General features: G+C 38.5%; 1 protein-coding gene across 1 annotated transcript; it reads left to right on the top strand.

Moving 5' to 3' along the window:
• Window positions 1–10,519: 10,519 nt before the first annotated feature.
• Window positions 10,520–21,091, top strand: cbln1 (cerebellin 1 precursor). Its single transcript, XM_077712096.1, has 3 exons — window positions 10,520–11,236; window positions 12,236–12,355; window positions 19,480–21,091. The coding sequence occupies exons 1-3, from the start codon at window positions 10,979–10,981 to the stop codon at window positions 19,675–19,677; spliced, it is 576 nt and encodes a 191-aa protein (XP_077568222.1). The 5' UTR covers window positions 10,520–10,978; the 3' UTR covers window positions 19,678–21,091.

Raw genomic sequence — 21,091 nt, 5'->3', positions numbered from 1 at the left:
GGCGTATTATGCCTCACAGTTCTGAGATCGAGGGGTCACTAAGCATGAAGTTTGGAAAGAGGGCAGCGGAAACGCATCTCATTACCAACAAAGGATGAAATAATAAAGCATTGATGGTTTGAATATCACATCATATTCACAGAGATTTCAAAATCAAACTGTAATATGTTTTTGTTAAATTCAGTAGGACTGCAGTTACAAATTCCCCCCCAAAAAATATAGAAATGTCTTCTAGCCTTGCGGTAGGAGAGAAAAAAAAACTTTGCAATTGTGTTTAGTCACCTTAAAAAACAGCATAGCTTATGGTTTTGTATCAAATTTCGCTTTAGTAGCCTGGGTGTGAAAAGTTCCTCACTCCATGCAGCATATCGTATAGTATATAAATGGGTGCCCTTGGTCTTTTATGCCTGTCCGTGTACACTTTCTCCATTGGACAGCTTGAGCATTTTTCTCCAACGTGCTGTTGCCAACCTTGCTAAAAGGCTGTCAGCTTTGACCTTTATGCGCACCCCCCCAACCCCGCAAAAGCTTCCACCACCAACAGTGCCTACGCACACACACACACTAAGGGAAGCGAAAGCTCACCATCTTGGTGTGTGTGGAGAAGAACAAACAGGAGATGGATTAAAGGATGAGGGAGAGTAAGAAGGGGGGAAAAGTCAAAAAAGGTGGAGCAAACAACTGATATTGATTTTAGTCCGCCCCCCCCAAAAAAACAATGCCAAAAGAATGACCTTTGGAAATATTATAAAATGACAGTTCAACCAAACTCTATGGAACTGCAAGTCACATAGCCAATAAGCTGTAGGAAATGTTACCAGGGTAGTAGTACATCTGGTAAATATTGCAGAGTAGTGGTCTACACTTACCCCACCTAGCTGCTGTTAAAAATAGATCTGTGTGACAAAAGGGTGCATGGACTCTAAATGTATTACCGATGCACGATGGGTACGGCGAGCACGGCAAATAATCGGCCTTGTAATGTGAGCGGACAGGTAGAAGAGTGGGCTTGTATATGCAGCTGTCAGCTTGCCACCATGTCACATCTGTGCACAGATAAGAGGATGCTAATTTCCAGGTAAGGATGATCATTTTGTTGATCAAAACACAACAATCAATCCAAAATATGCTCATAACAAATGCAAAAATGCCAAAATAAATCATTATTTTGTACAGAATAAACTAAAATTATAATTATAAAATGGAACTTCTTTATTTTTGTGTTTTGGTTGGTGAAAAGGTGTGCAAAATTCACAACAGCAAGTTCAGAACCTACCGGGAATTGAACCCTGATCTCAAAACTGTGAGGCGGATGTGTGTGCTCACAAGCTACCTTGAAATGGTCCATAGATGATTAATTAGCAACATGCTTAGAAGGAACCAAGAGTTAGGCGCCATGTAGGTGTTATCGTGATAAATTAACCTAACACGCTATACACTATGTTGACACACACTGTTAACAAACACAGCAACTTTATGTTAACGCACTTGAATTTCTTTATGATCTATGTGACGTGTGTGTTAAAGTTTGTATTGTTTTTCCCACTTGTTTTAGATCCACATTGATTTTATTCAGCTACAATAAATCGATGTAGTGAAAATATAAAGCCCCCTTTAAATTGTGGCCATTTTACTATTTTATATATTAATATTTTAGATAGTAATACAAATGTACACCCCGTATTAAGTTTGTGAAATAAAATAATCATTTTATTTCTATCTCAGCCTCTTTGCAGTCAACAAAATTTGCCTTTTATCTATATTAGTCTTCTAAAATGTGAACCGACTTGTCGTATTTATTGTTTATTCATCAGCTTTAGTTTGGGGCACTGACGAAGAAATAAAACAAATGATAATAAAACAAATAAAGAAATATAACACTAATGTAGTGGACGTCTATTACTGTCTATCTATCTTTTAAACAGAACCATTATCATACACCTCAAACAAAGTTACTTATTAAATTAGTGCATCGAAAAGTGAAGGACGAAAACTTTACAGCAAAACAATCATCCCGAAGTAACAATATTTGGAATGCATGAGAGCGTATCAAAACAAATTGTAGTCAAGTTCACTGAGAAGGAACATTTCAGGGCAAGATTTGAATAATTTGAATAATTGATTGAACGAAAAGTAGAAGTAAAATGTGTTTTTTTTTCTCCTTAACCTCTACCAGCCAAGCTATTTCCCTCCATTCATTCACCCTTCTTCCTTACATTTCCTTTCCATCTATCCATCTTTTCCATTACCAGTGTGTGTGTGTGTGTGTGTGTGTGTGTGTGTGTGTGTGTGTGTGTGTGTGTGTGTGTGTGTGTGTGTGTGTGTGACCTGTAGGTAAGTGCTATTTGAATGTGTCCTCACTACCTCTCTTATACTGTCTCTCATGACTATGTTTTAAATAGCTCATCTTTTTCAGCACACAGACTCTTCTGAGCTATTCTATACATCAATTTTGATCATTTTTATCCAGATGTTTTGAAACATTTTAAAATGTTGTCATCTATAGCTGCGGAGACCATAAAAAGGGGTTAAAATATTTAAATAGTAATGACTGTCAGTTGTATTACATACTATTCTACTAGTTATTTTCTACACATACAGGCAACACTGCTTATTGTAATGACAATTGATGTTAATACATGTTGTTATTGACAGGAAAAGCAAATCAAATCTACTAGTACTAGGAGGGATAACAATAAATATTTTGGATGCGAACTCACTCATTCACAGAGGTGATTAATCTTAATATGAGTTCTCCACTGCAAATCATTAACGCTGCTTGCACACTCGCCATGCTCTGACCTACCATAATCATTCCTTTCTTCCATCCTTTTAGTTTTCTTCTCAACTTTTATCATCCCTACCCTCCTGATCTTGTCACGCTACATATAGATAGATAGTATATATTTAAACTTATAACTTTGACATTTTCTCTTCTCCCATCAGTTCATAAATACAATAAAATAGACTTAGATATGTTATTCTTCCTTCAAACTTTAACCCCTATCTTTTATTATCCTGTAACCCTAATCATAGCGAGGTATTATATACATATTAATTTAAAATATGAAATGTTCCCTTATCACTATTCTACAGCTGAAAATTCACCGGAGACCAAATTTTCCCATCATTCAAAAAATGATGGCCACGGTCACACGAAAGCCATCATCTTATACGATGCTCATACTGATTTGACATTTTTGTCATCAGAATCTGGTATGCCTCCCATAAGTCAAGGTACATATAGCACATCTTTGTCATTACAGTGGAGAACTGGCCTTTTCCTTTTCCTGAGAGGTCAACTATGGATCCGCTGAGTCAACATGGCACCTCGGACTCTCCTGATATTTGCACAAAGGTGGAAGCAAACATTCAAAAAGTCTGCACATATGAAATCACCTTACCCTCTTTGTGTACACACACACACACACACACACACACACACACACACACACACACACACACACACACACACACACACACACACAATGTCGCAGTAAGACTAAGATGACGAGCACAGATTCATTGTGATATTCTGGGTTTTAAAAGCATTTCTTGTCCCACTGCCTTCCTGCAAGTGAACACAACACGTGTTGGCAAGCAAAAGCAGCAAAGGCTATTTAAGCGTTGGCACCAGTGCCATGTTTTTATTTGCAGGGTGTCCTGCACACCAAATGTCCTCCAACATGTCTGGCTTCCTCCTGTGATGACAACAATGACTTCACTGAGTGCCTACTTCACACCTCACATTCGAAGGCATTAAAATAGCCTTTCTCTGCGGCTTACAGAACAGCAGTCGCTCTATTTTTGCGCTCTCTTTGCCATGCTACTTCGCACGTGTAGGACTACGAGCAAAGTCGTGGCAGATACAGAATAGAGTGCTAAAAAGAGTGCTCAATGGAACATTTTGTCACGGTTCAAAGGTCTCTGAGTAACATGTGCCGGCCGTTGCACTTACGCGACACGTCCTCTCACACAGTCTTGAAGAAATCACCATCTAATCGCATTTTATCGAAGCGGCGACTGCCGTGCAGCGCTCTATTACATTATGACTCCCAGGATTGCAAGAAATCGTTGTTCTTTCAACGAACACCTTCGTTCAATTTCATCTTTTCTCCACTTGCCACCTGCCATGCTCAACGCTGTGCTGGCCTCTCAGGAAATCGTCTAAAACTCTGTAAAGGTGTATTTTTTTAGCATATAATACTGACTTTTCTTTCAAGAATGTACTTTTTTGTGCCTATTTTTGTCTGCACTTTAACCATTTTTGGAGGGGTTGTTGGAGCCTATCCCTATGGGCAGAAAGGCCCAAAAGCAGAAAAAAATAAACAATAAAAAAGGAATTTTAAGCTAAAAAATAAGTTCGGAAAGTGATTTTTTTTGGGGGGGGGGGGGCTCAACTTTTAATGCAAAAAAATAATTTTCAACTAAAAAATAAGGTCTGAAGGTGAATTTATTTGTGGGGGAAGGGTCACATTTTTTCATTAAAAAAATTAAGAATGATTTCTGCTTTCATTATTCTTGATTTATCTTCATGTCAATCCACTCATGTGAGCTAACCGGAAATTTACATACACTGCAGAATTTAGATTTGTCTCTACGTGGATTTGGGCTTACTCTTTAATTATGTCTCTTTATTGACACGGAGACAGCAAGACGCCAATCACTGTCTAAAACAACAAAGGGGTAAAACTGGCAGAGACGAGCAATGAGCTGGTGTAAAGTGTGAATAAGAACACATGTGGGAAGATGAACTGAAGGTTAGAGTGAGAGAACAGCCTTTAAGAACAGATTGAAACACAGAGCAAGCAGACAAGAGGGGGAAAAGTGATGACAAGTTATTTTTCACCTTTCTACATCAGATGCCTTATCTTATTTTATATCCAATCATATTTCGATGACATGGACCGCAATAGACGTTTAATGCATTTGAACGGCAAAAGATGTCAGCAATTGGTGTCATAATGTCACCAATGAGGTAAAATGTGTGCAAGAAATAATCACTATGACATTTTACACATTAATGTGTAACCTGCAAATGAGTGCATGCTGATGGAATTTGGGGTCCGTGGCATTTCCTCAGGGGCCCCCGTGCTAGGCCTAGGGAAATTACGTTAATTATTATGATTAGTAGTCTATCAAACATATTATTCCCATAGTGTTCACAGCTTTTTTTTTTTTTTTACTGTTTTACTGTGGGCGTTTGAGGAGGTCGCTTACAGACGGCTGCGTCAGGTGATGGTTTAATTTTTCCGTAGTGAGTTTTTAGAGACTTATTATATTGTTCATGAGGCTGAGTTGGCAGGCATGGGACATACATCGCACAATACAAACTCCCTCAAATCTAATTAATTTAAATATGCATTCAGAGGTTGGGATTTTTCTGAAAAAAATTGTTCTCAGAGTGAGTAAATGAACCTTAAAAATGTTTTTTTTTTTTTTTTTTTTTTTTGGTGCGTGTCAGTTTGACGGTGGAGTGGATTTTTACTGGAAGCACTGAAAGTGAGAAGGGGATAAAGACAGTGGAAGATGGGTGATGACAGCTAATAAGATAGGCGTGAAAGACATCGCCAAGGTGAATGTTCCTCTTAATTCGCCACTTTTACCATCAGGTTATTCACTCTTTTGTAGTAATGTGACACATAGGGAAGAGTGGGAAATTGAATTTATGCCCACACTAGGGAAAATCAGTATGAACAAGAGAAGAAAAGGTAGAAGTAGACTCCCAGGTGTTAAAAAAGTACCCAATTATATACTCAAGTAAAAGTATGACTACATTTTAGTGAGTAAACATGTAAAAATTGAATCAAATTCAAAGTTAATAACAGGGCAGGCTAACAAAATACATGTAATAGCAACTACTTATTAATATGAGCACAGCAGTAACAGTGGAATTTAATCAAGTAAATTCCTTTCAAGAGCAAATACTAAAAAAAGGAAAAAATAACTACTTAGTTACAGTAATGACCGTAAATGGTATCTGTTACTTTAATAATCCTGGTCAATGCATTTGGAAGTATTTCAAATGTGGAGAGGCTGAGTCATATCTAGATACAGAACATTTCTGAGTGCATTTACTTAATAGTAGAAGAATATCATGTAATATTAATGGCTGGATTGATGGAGTTTGTCACGGCAGATGGTTTTCCGTGTAGAGCAATACAGCAAGAGACTAAAGAGGCAGAAGATTTTAGTAAATCCGTGTAAATGTGAGGCATCTTGATGTCTGAAGTGTTTTAACCAAAGGTAACTATCATGTTTTTGTGCTGTTTTCACCAGGTGATTGTCTCTAAAATCCTTTCTTCGACATTGGACTGCTGTGTCCCCACGCCGACCACTTCTTCGTAAGTGGAGAGCTCTTAAAGAGGCACGATTTAAATGATTTAAATGTTTCATCTTGTAGACGATGAACTGGGAATATTACAATGCTTGAATTGGGCATGTGGTAGAAGTTTATATTATCTCAGAGTACTGATAACTTGCAGCAAAGATACTACTATACTATAGTGTAGTAGCATTATATATTTTATTCAATCTTATGAATAATCAGATCACATTAAGATTGACAAATCACCAATTATTTTTCCACTATATTGTCTTTCATATGAATATTAATGCCAATGGTGATATCAAAGAACCTATTCCATTTTTACATAATAGGTAGAATGTCTTCTTTTTATGCTTAGAATAGGGAACCATTCATTTTTAGCTCATTGGTGGCATGTTTAAATACTGCTATGATCATACTAGTGACGGATACAAATCAACACAGTAAGAAACTTGAATTAAATAGAAATAAATGTCAACAAAAAGTGAGTAAAAGTTTCCGTAATCTTGAACTGAACACAAGTTGCCTTGTTTTGAGATTTGTTTCATTGTTCTTTAGACTAATGAGTTCTTTAAATACATTTTTTTACGCAAGAATTTTTGAAAACTACATCTCAATGATCAATTTCTCTTTAAAAACCCTATAGGCAATTTCTTCATGCAAACCTTACACTGCAGTTTGAAAGGAATAGAGAAACTTTGAACAGATTTGAATCACTGTAATAACTAAAAACACTATATAGTATGTAGATGTATGGTATTTTATGGCCCATGAATATTCCACAAATGTATGGCATTATATAGGACATGACAACCTTGAAGGGAACGAGTCTGCCAGGCCCCTCAAACATAAAACATAATCAGGTTTTGAAAATGAGATTAGAGCTTGACTTTACATATGTGATTTGATTATTTCAACAGAAGTGCTAGATGTGGTGACAGACGATAACTCAGTTAATGGCAGCTACCCTTCAAGAATATGCTTATAAATGCGCAGTGGGTGTTGATTAATCTTATGCTAGGACAAGTGTTTATGAAATAACCAATTAGATTGATAACCGATTGCTGCATTAAAATCAGATATTTCTAGTTTGACACTAAATCATGAGAATAGAAATACACATTTCTGGAAAAGAAAATATCTAAAATAACATACACACAAAATATTTTAAAACATGCTAATCTTGGGAATATTTGACTATTTTGTTTTGAGTCTCCAAAATGTATTCATCTTTCAAAAATACCAAAAAAATGAAGTGAAAATGGATTGTTTCAGTGTAAAAAAAACAACTCTCACACCTACTTCGTGTCCAAATCGCACATTAATCGAGTGAGAAAAAGCACAGCTTATTGCAAACAATATGGCAACTGAGTAAAGACATCTTTTCAATCATAAAAGTTTAAACTGGAAAGCTTGGCAGATAAGGATCATATCATGTTACTTGGCAGATGTGTCTATATTTTGTTGTTGTAATAAACTAATAGGCGAACCCTTCACTTGTTAAGCTAACATTGATAAATATCAAATATATTTCAACAAGGAGGACTGTCAGGCAAAATGAATTAAATGTCTACGAATTTGTGGATTTTACTTGCAATGTGTCTAATATAAGTTCTTTTTGGCCTGTCTTTGACTGCCAGCTTATTTGAGGCCTGAAGAAAACCCTCAGGAGACTTCAGACTGGCAGGGCCGTCTTTTGGAATGAACTAGAACAGATATAAGAAGTCACGTTTTATTTTCCCCTGAGGAGTAGGAACTCTGATCTTGATGGTTTATGCCATTTTCCTGATCTCCCAACATTATATACACAACTTCTCTGTGATAGTCACGTAATTTCAGTAAAAAAAAACCCACAACAAAACACTACAAAACACAGCCGTAAATAGCTTCATTCAATATGACCATGATCATTTCTTTGACGGCAAACTAAAACGTAATTCATAAGAGAATGTGCGCATGCACATTGTCATGGCAACCTCATAATACAATAAATAGGAATCATCAGTACATTGGTTAATTTTTCGTGCATCAAGTCAGTCCTTCTCACAGGAACCCTTTGTTACATTTGTTTACTCTATTTACCCAAATTAATGTATTCATTTCCTTAGTGTAATTAATATGACTGCCTTATTAGACTGATGTACAAGAGAGAATTGGGTCCCTGATCTCTAAAACGAGACAACGAAAAAAGTTCACGTAGCTGCAGTGAGGCGTTTATTCACCACAGGTTCAACTCTGAATGAAATGCCGCTTGGGTTATTGCCAAAGACAGCAAAGCCACCCTTCGACTAACAGTTATGAGAATACCTCATGTCATGTGCATCCCAGTTCGTTGGCTTCCCCAAGGTGCTTGTTTGGTACACTTTCTGCTCTAATGCACCTCCTCATCATGTCAACATACAAGCGGGGGGCTTGTTAAAAATGTATTTTGCAATCTTATTCATATGTAGTAAAATTAAGGGAAGGGATGGACTCCCACCACCACAAAGAAAAACATTGATTCCACATTTTTTGTACTTCAGTAATTATCAGGAGAACGTATTGTAGATACCGAGAACTATTATATTTAATCTCAAGAGAACTCCTCCAACTGAACAGTGGTTTCTGATAACAGTTTGAATGGCCCTGGATGGCAAAATAATGACCTAGTTAACGACATTGACGCATGTATTTCACCCCAATGCATGTCAGACATGTCTTCTCATTATTTATTCATTAATATGTATTGTATTAGCTAATTTCTACTCATGCGAAATATGCCTCTTTTCCTCATGAGAATCCCAGGGGTGCCGGAGCATATTCCATCTGACTATTGGCAGTAGGCCTGTCTTTATTTTCCTTTCAGTCTATCACCTAAAACCTCCAGTTGCTCCCTTTCAGACTAGTATTTTGTTTATGCTTGTGTAGAATGGCTAAAAATCATGCAAGTGGAATATTGCAACTTTTGTTTTGACAATAGGCTTATTGCTTCATGACTTTGTGAGTGTGTACGTGTGTGTGTGTGTGTGTGTGTGTGTGGTTCTTCAGTGTTGGCCTGATACCTTAATACTCATATATTTCCCCTAAGAAACTGAGTGTTTCTACAAGGCTTCAGATCTAATAATAGTGGATTGAACTGTAGATTACGTCTGGAGCTGCTCTTTTAGTTGATCCTCAAAGAAGGTGTGTTCGAACACATGGAGCATGACTTCTTAAAGTCCTATGTAGCAGATATGGGGACTGAAAGTGAATGATAATGTTTTGCTTCACTGCCAGTCCTCCTTTTTTAAATTGATTGGACATCTGTGGCTGTCAATAGCAGAAAATTATTTTGAATATTCCTGAAACTGCAATTATGTGGTTGGTTGTTGCTCATATTTTGACCCCACAAACGAGTTGGAATGGATGAAGACTTTTTTTTTATTTGACAAAGAAGGCAAAACACAAGTTTTTATAAAGCGCCGCTACGTGTGGACACGCAAAAGGCACCAGTTTAGACTCTCGTGAGGATAAGGAATACGGAAAATGAATGCATGAATATTTGTATGTTTTTTTATGAATAAATAAAATGAGTAATAGAATTTTAATGAAACCAAATTAAATTTAATACCAGGAGCAGCCCGGCGCCTGAGTGGTTAGCGCGTCAGCCTCACATCTCTGGGGTCCTGGGTTCAAATCCAGGTCGGTCCACCTGTGTGGAATTTGCATGTTCTCCCTAGGCCGTGTGGGTTTCCTTCGGGTACTCCGGTTTGCTCCCACATTCCGAAAACATGCATGGTAAGCTGATTGGACACTAATTTGCTCCCAAGTATGAACATGAGTGTGCATGGTTGTCTGTGGATAAAGCAGTTCAGAAAACAAATCAATGAATTTAATGCCAATAAGAACAGAAATACACTTATTATGCCCCCTCAATACGCTCTGAAGTTGATTTTAAATGAAGATATTTAAAAGAGTGCCCTATAAATGTGAAAGCATTAGCTCCTTGAACACAAAAGTTTGTAAACGCTTGATGGAAGAAAGCGAGAGATAGTTGGGTTGGCTAAAGATGGGCGGCGATCAAGAGATGAGGTGGGTGGGGTGAGGGAGGGAGGGGGTCTGGAGGCGATTGGAAACAGGGAGGGCGCGCTAATCGGATGATGGCTCTTTGCGACCGGAGGGAGGGAGAGAGGGAGGGAGGGAGGGAGGGACGCCTCTGCGGTTGAAGGAGAGGTGGGGGCATCTTGAGCTGCGTCGCCGTGTCTCTTCTTCCACAGCCTTTTCTGTATCAAACTCTCATATGTGACGTATCAATAATTCAGTTGCACGCGAGCCAGACGGAGTTGGCCCCCCTATCACCACTACCGCTGCCACCCACTCGCCAAGCTTCAGCATCCAGCATCTCTAGCTCCTTCCCGTTCCGCTGCGCGCGCTATGACCGCTTGTTCCGCGTGCACACACCTCTGCCCCGCCTCACCGAGACGCACACTCCGCTCATCCACTCCAAGTCACTGAGAAGCTACGGACAAAAAAAGTGTCAAGTCCAGGCAGACGTGCCGGGAGAGTTCTTTGAGAGGAGAAAGAGTTGTCCTGACTTTGGAGGGAAGCTGGGCACACCCCACCCGCCATCCTTTCCCTTCTAAAGTGGACTAAAAGCCCCCCGCTTCTAAGTCGTCGATTGCGGCTTTGGGTATGTTGGCGTTTTGCCTGCTGAGTGTCGTGTGGCTCGCGACGAGCCCGACTCGCGCTCAGAACGAGACGGAACCAATCATCCTGGAGGGCAAGTGTCTGGTGGTGTGCGACTCCAACCCGACGTCCGACCCCACGGGCACCGCGCTGGGCATCTCGGTGCGCTCGGGCAGTGCCAAAGTTGCCTTCTCGGCCGTCCGGAACACCAACCACGAGCCTTCGGAAATGAGCAACCGGACTATGGTTATCTACTTTGATCGGGTAGGGAACTCTCTTCCCATTTATAAACTGACATCATGCAATCAAAATGTATATACTCTGTGAACGTAAAGTGGAGATACCTTTATGCTGATGAAATGCTCATCAACTCATTTTTTACTGAGCAGTAAGTTTGTACCTCTTTTTTTATGAGAATAGAGAGTGGTCAGCATGATTGATTCTTGTAAATATAATAATAAAATATAATACTATTACAAAATCTAATCCTGACATAAACTGTAATCCCTGAAGACCAAATTTACACGCAATTACAACCAAAATCTCAACACAAAAGTCCAAAAACGAGTTGGTATTTTTACATTTTGTCTCTCAAAGTTCTCTCAAATTCAACATACTTCCAAATGTAGTGTTTTAAGAAAAAGTGTTGTGAAAGCGACCCTGCCAAACAATCCAATAGTCTGTATCCTTACAAACCATAACAAATCCTATAATTGTTCTCATCCAGTCTGGCTGTTCAAGGCAACGATTTAGGCGGTGTGATTTGACGTGACGTCAAATAATTTAGTAACTGAGGGCTCAAGGGCGAGGTCCTACCTATTTGCTGGAAAAGGTTAATTTTCACTCAAATTGCCATACGACTGCCCGCCTTGGTCCGCTTCCATCTATTAAAGCAGGCGTTTGAATGTGGCGATGCATAATTGAAATTTCATTTGAATGATGGATTGAGTCTTTCTCCCCTTTTCCTCATCAAGTTATGCTTTATGAGTGGCGCAAAGGAGAATAAAGGCTTCTGTTATTAGCCTTCATTTAGAGGACGGGAGTACAATGTGGACACCAAATGCCTGTTTGAACCATGTTATTTTAATTGAATAATGACTATTGAATATTTTCATCTGGAAACCTTAAAGTACTACCAAGAACGGGAATGTTCTTGAGCGTTCTTCCCAGTGAGAACTTCAGATTTGTTCATTGCTTATCTCACCATTAAAGTCAAAAACAACAACTAATTGAAAATCGTGTTTCTTCTATTCTTGGTTTCAGGTTCTGGTAAACGTCGGGCGGAATTTTGACGAAGAGAGAAGTAATTTCATTGCACCGCGAAAAGGGATTTACAGTTTTAACTTCCACGTAGTCAAAGTCTACAACCGCCAAACAATACAGGTTAGTGTGTTTGTGTGTATGTGTGTGTGCCTTCTTTCCCCAGAGACAATGATGAGGGTGGGCATCAACAGATGAAGGTTAGTTGCTCTCCACCCGCAGGCACCGTCATAATTAATCCATACATGCACAGAGGGCAGAAGCAAATGGGGCGCCTGGAGCACAATAGGAGGGCGGAATACTGCAGCGGCTGCAGCTTCGCCACCGATTTCCTCATTTCTTTCTGGGCAAATAGTGTGGTTTTACCCCACAAAGAAATATCTCTTAATAAACATTCATTCAAACCGCTCAATTCGCATTTATCGATGAGTTGTGTCATATAAAAAAAAACCTCTGAGCTGTCCTAAACCCGATTCCCGTGTGGAAAATGAGGGATTTCACAACACCCAGTCTTAATTGGAATTTGTTCTTTGCAAATGTAACTGTTGTGTAATTATGCTGTTGGCTCCCCCGAGATTTAGCGTCGTGTCGCTACTTAGACGTTATTATTGTAGTCCCGAATTAATTACCGTGGCATATCTGCGGCAACGAAGAGGAAGGTGGGAAACGTTTGGCGCCAGTTGACTTGGCTGTGTGTTGCTAAAATTGAAAAGGACATTGTTGCCTAGTAAGTATTTAAAGTTAGTTGAGAACAATGGCAAATATGGAAGCCGATGAAAACAGTCTTTGAAAATTGGGTTTTAAATTAGGAACGGGTGTTGAATTGGATGACACCCACTCATCCCCTCCCCTGCCTGCTCAGTTCTAGCGCTCATCCATTCAGGGCACCTGGTGTGTCCAAAACTCCCACTGTTTAATTGGCTGAGAGGCATCTGCCGTGGTGCATGGCGGCGTATGAAAAGCACGGCGCAAAGCATGAAGGGATGGCAGTGAAAACACATGAAATGAGGGTGAGACGAATGAAAGGTGAAAATACACTCGGATAGAAGTTCCGAGGCGGGATGGTTGGATATCGTAAGGAGAGAAAAAAACATGCTAATGATGGACATTAGGGAGGAAAAATGCGCTTTAGCAGGGAAAATGAGGGCAGGAGGAAAAAATGTGTGACAAAGGATTGATCTATAAACACGCAAGTTTTTCTTCTGGGCAAAGAACTGCTTATGCCTATTAAGTGAAAGACACTAGTGTGTATAAAATACTCATTTTGCTTGCGTCAATTTAATGATGAGAAAATAAAGGCACTTTTTATTAGAAACTCAAGTCATGAAACTCATTACCGACAATGATTAGTACTTATTTTGCAAATAATTTTACCCATTTCTTCCATTTTGGTTGCTTCCTACAAAAATAATGTGTGCCTTTAGACTTTTCTTTTTAGTAGCATTATTTTTCATGACTGATCAGTGTTGTCTGAAATTAAACAGCAACAAGCAACTACTAGTCTTTTTTCCAATAAATCTAAGCCCTCCTATTGTTTTGAGTGTCCGTTTCATGAGCGTTCCAAAACTGCAAATATATTTCAAATCCCAATAGAATTGGCAAAGTATTGTTTTCAAATATGAAGATGTCCAAGATCCTAAGAATTAAGGGGGTGTATAATCAATTTTCACCCTCAAACAAAGTTTTCCTGAATGAAACTTTTTGATATTAGAGTTAAATCAGTCATCATTCAGGTACATTGCCTTCAAGAGTGCAATATCCTATTTTACACAAAAGTGCAACGGCCTGTCATCGATTAGCCAGGCTTTAAAACTGAAAGTTGACGTGACCTTTCACTTTTTCATCAAATTAGCTGTTAAAATAGTGAAGTCACACACTTCAAATACATGATATGGAAGATATAAACATCCAAAAACCACAATAGACTATCTGCAAGACTTTTGGTTTTTAAAAGGCAAGGTAACCCTTCATCTCTTCCCCAAACACACCCCAAATTATAAGGTTGTGGTGTAGAATTTCACTTGGACCCACTTTCACTTATAAGTCCCACTTTTCACAAGCATTTCTACCAAACACATCAATCCACACAACAGGATTAGATTCTATTATGTAAAAAGTGACTTTTTTTTACCAAGGTTGCTGACCTGATGGTCCCTACCGTAACTACAGAGGTAATACGTCCCATCAAGTTCAACCACAAGGTGTTCTCCTCAGAAATGAATAGTCAATCTTGCAATGTGTTAAGAATGACTGAATTCTATTCATAACTGGACACTTGCATAGCAATGCCAGTGTTTCGGTAAATGGACCAATTCCTACAGTGGATAGTTAAAGTATCATGAACAGAATAAGAATACGGCGATACCGCTTTAATAAAATGAGTACAAGTTGTACTTTAGCTTGAGTACTTCACAGTACACATTTGCATTGGGAGGACTTCCAATTCCCACCATTGACTGGCAAACAGGGCTTATGGTGTGTGTGTTGGAAGGGGTGGGGGGTGGGGGGCAAATAGTTTGGCTACAGTGACGAAATATCCAAAACTAACACTTGGGAACAATATTAGTGTAATAAATCTGCTCACATTGGCATCCTTATTCCAAAATTTCACTCTTTCTTTTTAAAAGAGCATGTCAGATTACTACTTAGACACAACTAAACATATCCTTTGTGAAATATAATAGCAGTCATGCTTATAAAACAAGTACATTTAATAAGTATGTTTGTTCATTCATTCATTCATTCATTTTCCATACAACTTGAATTCACAAATCATAAGGGGGGGGGGGGGGGGGGGCAGAACATGGTTCAGTTCGCTTTGGGCAAGGGAGGTGGGGAAGCAACCTGAATTGGTTGCCAAGCAATCTAATGGAACATAAATAACCTTTCACACTTACAATCACACCTATGGAGAATTTATAGTGTTCGATCAGCCTGGCAGCATCTTTTAGTGATGTGAAAGGAAACCAGAGTTCATGATGAAAAAAACAGTTCGACATATGTGCTACACTCCCCATCATGACAATAATGACATATGACATAATGACAATTAATGATAATGACATATATAGTATATAGATAATTCAATCCAATTCAATCGTTGTGCTGGTAATGCATTTTTTTTCTTAAAGGATATTGGGGATGCTGTTGTTCAAAATCATGATACAGAAAAAAAATCTGTTTTGGTTTACGCACCCGAATCTGTTCAAATAATAGCTGTCAGAGTGCAAATGCAATGGGGAGTATGGATGAGACGATACTCTTAAACTCACGATACAATCCACCTTCATATGCTAGCGTCTCAATACGATGAAGTCAAGTCTTTTCAAACTTAATTATTGTTGTATCTGCTCGACAGTCATTGATAGAAAAGCACCTCACAAAGAGTACAAATCTAAATGATTCATCCATTCCAAGATCCACAATAATACCCCCTAAACCCTTTAACAACTTTAAAACAATATCAATTTTTATAAGAAATGGGATCGTATTAGAACTCCATGATGAACAAGGGTCAAAAGCATGCGAAAAGTATCGCCTAGCGAGGTGTTGGGAGATGGCCAATGGGAGAGCACCTCCATACCAATTTCAAAATGAAATACAGGATGCTATAAGTCTATTTACATTTTGGGGTTTGTATCTGTGTTGACAGTACTAATGGGAACTAAAACCATTTTCAAAATTATTTTCCAATATTCACAAATGTAACTTTTAAAAAAAACTATAATATACACTGAGAACTTTTTTTTTCAAATGAAACTCTAGGAAACTGCCAATTGTAAAATCAAAATGACATGCATGAAATGGATGTTTAGAAAGCCAAATGAACAGTGTGCGGAATGAAATGCACTGTCAAAGAAAAGTATGAAAATGCACTATGTCAAAGAAAAGTATGAAAATCCACTGTGTAAAAAAAAAAGGTATGAATAGTACACGCTCCCTGCCCCTGTATTAGGCAACTGAGACAATTACAGGCAGGCACTTGACAAAATGGTTTGTTTGGTACATTGGATGACGAACGATGGATGTGTGACTCCATTCAGGACGTGGTGCTCAACATCAGAGCCTTTTGTGGGCTTGTTTCAAGAGCCACTTTCACCCCGCATCCCATGAAAATTGCCATATTAAAGGGAAAACAGTGCAGCCTCCTCCTTTGAGAAAGAACTCCATCGCTACATTGTCGTGTCCGAAGCGTTCACACCAAGTATTCACAAAATTTTAGCAGCTTCCCTACTTTAGATCATTACACTTGGTAGTGGGTGTATTTCTGTTTATAGTCATTTTAATTTGATGAAATGTTTGAATAAAGATATTATTCATTTATAATTGTATTGACTAATAAAAGAATTGTATGAAAATAATATCAAAATACTATATTGATGATTAATAATTAAATATAATTATAATTAAGACATGCCATATACTTGCCATATATGTGGACATCACATATTGGGTCATGTGAACCACACTTGTTTAGCAAATGTTAATATTGAAACCTACATGACCCAAAATGTAAATGTCCACATATGTAGCTGCCAAGTCCCATGGGGTTAAGTCACAGGGGTGGGCCAACTATTCCATAAAGGACCGCTATGTCTGCATTTTTCCCAGCCATCAAGAGGACACTTTTTCACAGTACTTGTTAAACTGTCTGGGTTGGGTCAAATGGAACAAAGACCAGGACTTACTAAGACCAGTTTGCACAACCTTGAGTTAAGATACTGTTCAAAACTCCCAATAATAGTGACCTGCCTCAATATAAGCTTGATTGAGACGACCTATTCCCAAATCATCTAGCTCGTACTATTGTAAACATAGTTAGAACTTAATCAAAAGACAAGAGAAAATTGCATTGATCAAATATTTATGTAAAGACCCAAATAAGACAGTTTTATTTATACTAATACAATTGCTGTATGGCTCTTTTTAAAAAAAGATGAGAAAGGAACTTAGTTGATAGAATATAATAAAGTATTTTATGATGATATGGAAACTGTATTACATTCACAAACTATCCAACCGATTTGGAGTCTCAATAATCAGCTACAATCAAAGCTAAGAAAAAAACAAGCTAATGAGATGTCGCACATGGCGTTACGGTTCCACTAATTGCATTTGAGGCATATGTACAGATTGAACAAAGGCACCAACTAATTAGACCAAATGATTCAGTTAGGGCAACACATGAGAATGCAAAGAGCTGATTGGCTACAAATATGCAAGGATATGATACATATATAGATTGATATAAGTGGCTAACAAATAGGTGATTAAAGTGGTTTCGGATGTCAGGTGCATTTCAATATAAAGAACAGTTGATTGATAAATCGGAAAGTGTTGGCCAATGAATATAAAATATATGGTTTGGTTGTTAATTTTACCCATAATTGATCAATGGAAGTCAATGGAATTCAATGGAATTTGTATTGTTATTCATAACCCGAGATAGCTTGGGAAGATACGCTCCTTGTGACGACCTGACTTGTAAATATTGGCACTTTTTGCTTTCATTTTAATGCTGGTCCACATGGCGTTCAAACATGACACTAGAGGTCACTTGCAAGCATGCTGAGTCCATCACTAAAGCTTTCCTTGCAATGTTTGCTTTTGCTCCCACGAGGGTTCACGTGACTACTGACACTATTGGAGCAATGCGAATTGAATTCAATCAAACCAAAAGAACATGAATACACTTTAAAATATTTGATCAAAACAGAATCATTTCAATTTCACTAGCCTGGATGGCCAAAACTTTGATTTTAAACCAAAACTGCAAATCTATCTGTCCGACAGATGTGTTCATTGCAAAGTATACTACCTCCAAACAATGTGTATGTGTGTATTGTTTTGGCACGAGAACAGAATACGCCGCGGAGAATACGGGAAGGACTGTTAAGACATCATTGCGTTTGGAATCTTCCGGTGGTTTCTCTCAACAGCGGATGCGCATCCTTAGGCAACCCTCACGATTCCCCGTATTTGTAAATAGCACGAGATTCCAAAATGACAGACTAAAAAGTATGACCAAAATGAAAGCTGGTGGTCAGTAAAGATATATATTTTATTTGTACATTTTTTTTGTGTAATGAGGGCTTGGCTCATTTCCATTTTTGACTTAACTGCATCCTCCTTTGTTGCACTCGGTAGGTTATTGTCTCCTGCTCCATAATAAGGCACTTAATTGATGCTTATGCATAATGAATGCAGGTCAATTTAGGCCTGACCAACGTGCAGCTCTATTATCATGCTTTTATTTTAATGCCTGGTAATTGTGAGGGTGTAGAAAAAATTCTGCCTATGTGTGTTTCCCTGTGAATTTCTCACATAACATGCCAACACGTCACCTTTTTATAGGTCGAGAGGCTAATACGACACCTTTAATCATCTTCTATTTGATGTCACGATTTTGTCTAGCTGTGAGTTCATCTCAGATTTCCAAATGGAAAAACATGAATATTTGATTATATTGACTCCCTAAGGTTTTCATCAAAGTGAATGGCATTTACATAAACTAAGCGCATCCCAAATATGCCTCAAAGAAACGATCTACAGCTGTAATACAAAGCGTCGAGGGCATTTTTAAAGCAAATTCCATCATATTATTATATTTAGAAATCGGGCAATATTTTTGGAGAGAACAATAACATAACAAAGAAAAAAAACCTGCCTAGTTGTTCACAGTTCACATCAATTGGACGTTTATGGCAGTCAATGGCAGCAAAATATTAACTTATATTAACTGCAAGTCGTCCCATGTTGACCTACGACACATCTCTATCTTGATACAATGAAAAAAATGAGAGTTCAAGTAGCGTCTGAGGGTGTTTTTACGTAATTATTCAAGCAAACATACTAACATTCATTCTCACGTGTGCTCTACATCCATCACCCTCAGCAAGTTGTCCATTAAAGAGGAGTAGAAGGCCAAAAGCGCTCTCCACTCTCCTCATTCTGCCCACACGCCTGCACATACGCCAGAAGGTGGAGTGGTGTTTAAGTGTATAATTATCCAATGTTTATGCTTCTGCAGCATTAGTTGATATAGTGACGAAGTTGGAATAATTTCAGAATAGTGATGAGAAAAACATCAGGCTAATGTGAAGATGCCTGCTGTTATTGAAAGCCTGATAACCTGAAAAATCTGATATTTTTTCCCCAATCGACCAGGCTTGTCGCAAGTTCACTTGACAAATTTGCACCCTTGACTTTTTTTCCCCCGTCATTCCTTACTCTCTCTTTCTATCTAGGTGAGCCTCATGCACAACGGATGGCCCATCATCTCGGCCTTCGCCGGCGACCAAGATGTGACCCGCGAGGCGGCCAGTAACGGTGTTCTGATCCAGATGGAGAAGGGAGACCGGGCCTACCTCAAACTGGAGAGAGGAAATTTAATGGGGGGATGGAAATACTCCACCTTCTCTGGCTTCCTGGTCTTTCCCATGTAGAGAAGAATAGAAGGGAGAGGAGGAGCAAGGGATGGAAAAAGGAGGAGGTTGATGGGAAGTACAATGGAGAAGCGCCAAGATGGAGGGATAGGGTAAGAGAAAATGTCGGAACGGCAGTTACGACAGACTTCTGTTTTGGGATGTCACCTCAGAGTTTCAACGCAACGCCATCTTCACTACTCTTCATCCTTCCATTCTTCTACTCCTCCTCGTGCTGCCCAGTGATCGACCAAATTATGTTTTTGTTTCATTTTTCTGCACATCATCCACATCCAGTATAACATGAGTGTTTCCCGTTGTTTGTTCCCTCCTTTTCATCCGCTGCTTTCAGGAATTTTTCTTTTCATCCCTTTAGGGCCCATTGAGTTTTTTCTACTTATTGTTGGTGGTAAATAAAGTTGCTGAGATTTTTAGAGCAAGCAAGGTAACACCCCCCCCCCCATTACCACCACCATCATGTCCACATGTATCTTACTCCTTTTGTGTGAACATACCATAAATATTGTCCACACGCCTTCCTTTTTCCCCCCCTCAGAAGCTCTTTGGTTGTCTAGTACAGCTTTAGTCAGCTTAACGATTTGCCTACTTATTTTCCATCATTATGCTGTGACTGACTGCGAAACACATGCCAAGTTGAGGTGGGCTGTTCATTGAAGGGAATGCTTTGCGCAAATAAAATTCAAAGATTCCAAAACTGCTACAAAAATCTTCGACAAGTTTGACATAGTTCATGAAGACTTTGTCTTAAGGCTGCTGTTTTAGCTTTACCTTCATCCGACCCCCCGCCCCCCTGTTCCTCCTCCATGAGTGGTCCATCTCATCTCCTTGCCAACTAACCCCCACGTGTACTTTTATCTGCTGCTGTACACGTTTGCTCCCTCGCACGGACTAATCCTCGCTTTACTTCGACGTCAGACTTGGGACTCTGGGATATTCAAAAGCGGAAAATATACAAGATGTTATACAAAAGATACAACCTACTATTTCTACTGCTACTATGGTGATAATGATGATAACAATAATACCTAATCTCGCTGATGACTTTGTCTGTATACTATATTGTTTATTTCAGTGTAATATCAAAGAGAAAAATAGTCTAAGGGAATCTTCTAGTGACTTTTTGTGTGGGATATTGGGATGCTGTTCTCTTTGCTTCTTTGGGTTTTTTTCTGGTTTTTGTTAATTTCTTTTTTTTTGTTTAAACCAAACTGTGGCTTTAAAGCTCAGATAATACATATATTATATATTATATTAGAAGCTAATACATTATTATTATGATAAATTATTCTCTTGGCTGTAAATGAATATTTAGACTATCAAAAATGTTGATATATCACCAAATCAAATGTATTTATCAACTGTTTTTTGTTATTTTTCCTTGCTCTGATATCAATAAAATTTCAATGGATTTTTA

This window comes from Stigmatopora nigra, chromosome 2, assembly GCF_051989575.1.
Source record: "Stigmatopora nigra isolate UIUO_SnigA chromosome 2, RoL_Snig_1.1, whole genome shotgun sequence".
Classification (NCBI taxonomy): Eukaryota; Metazoa; Chordata; class Actinopteri; order Syngnathiformes; family Syngnathidae; genus Stigmatopora; species Stigmatopora nigra.
Note: the sequence above shows the minus strand (reverse complement) of the source record. Positions and strands in the feature narration are given on the sequence as shown.

Excerpts from the sequence above, each read along its gene's own strand:
- cbln1 (XM_077712096.1), top strand. The coding sequence starts at position 10,979 with ATGTTGGCGTTTTGCCTGCTGAGTGTCGTGTGGCTCGCGACGAGCCCG. Across the intron at positions 11,237-12,235 it reads TGGTTATCTACTTTGATCGG|GTTCTGGTAAACGTCGGGCG; the intron begins GTAGGGAACTCT and ends TCTTGGTTTCAG. Across the intron at positions 12,356-19,479 it reads ACAACCGCCAAACAATACAG|GTGAGCCTCATGCACAACGG; the intron begins GTTAGTGTGTTT and ends CTTTCTATCTAG.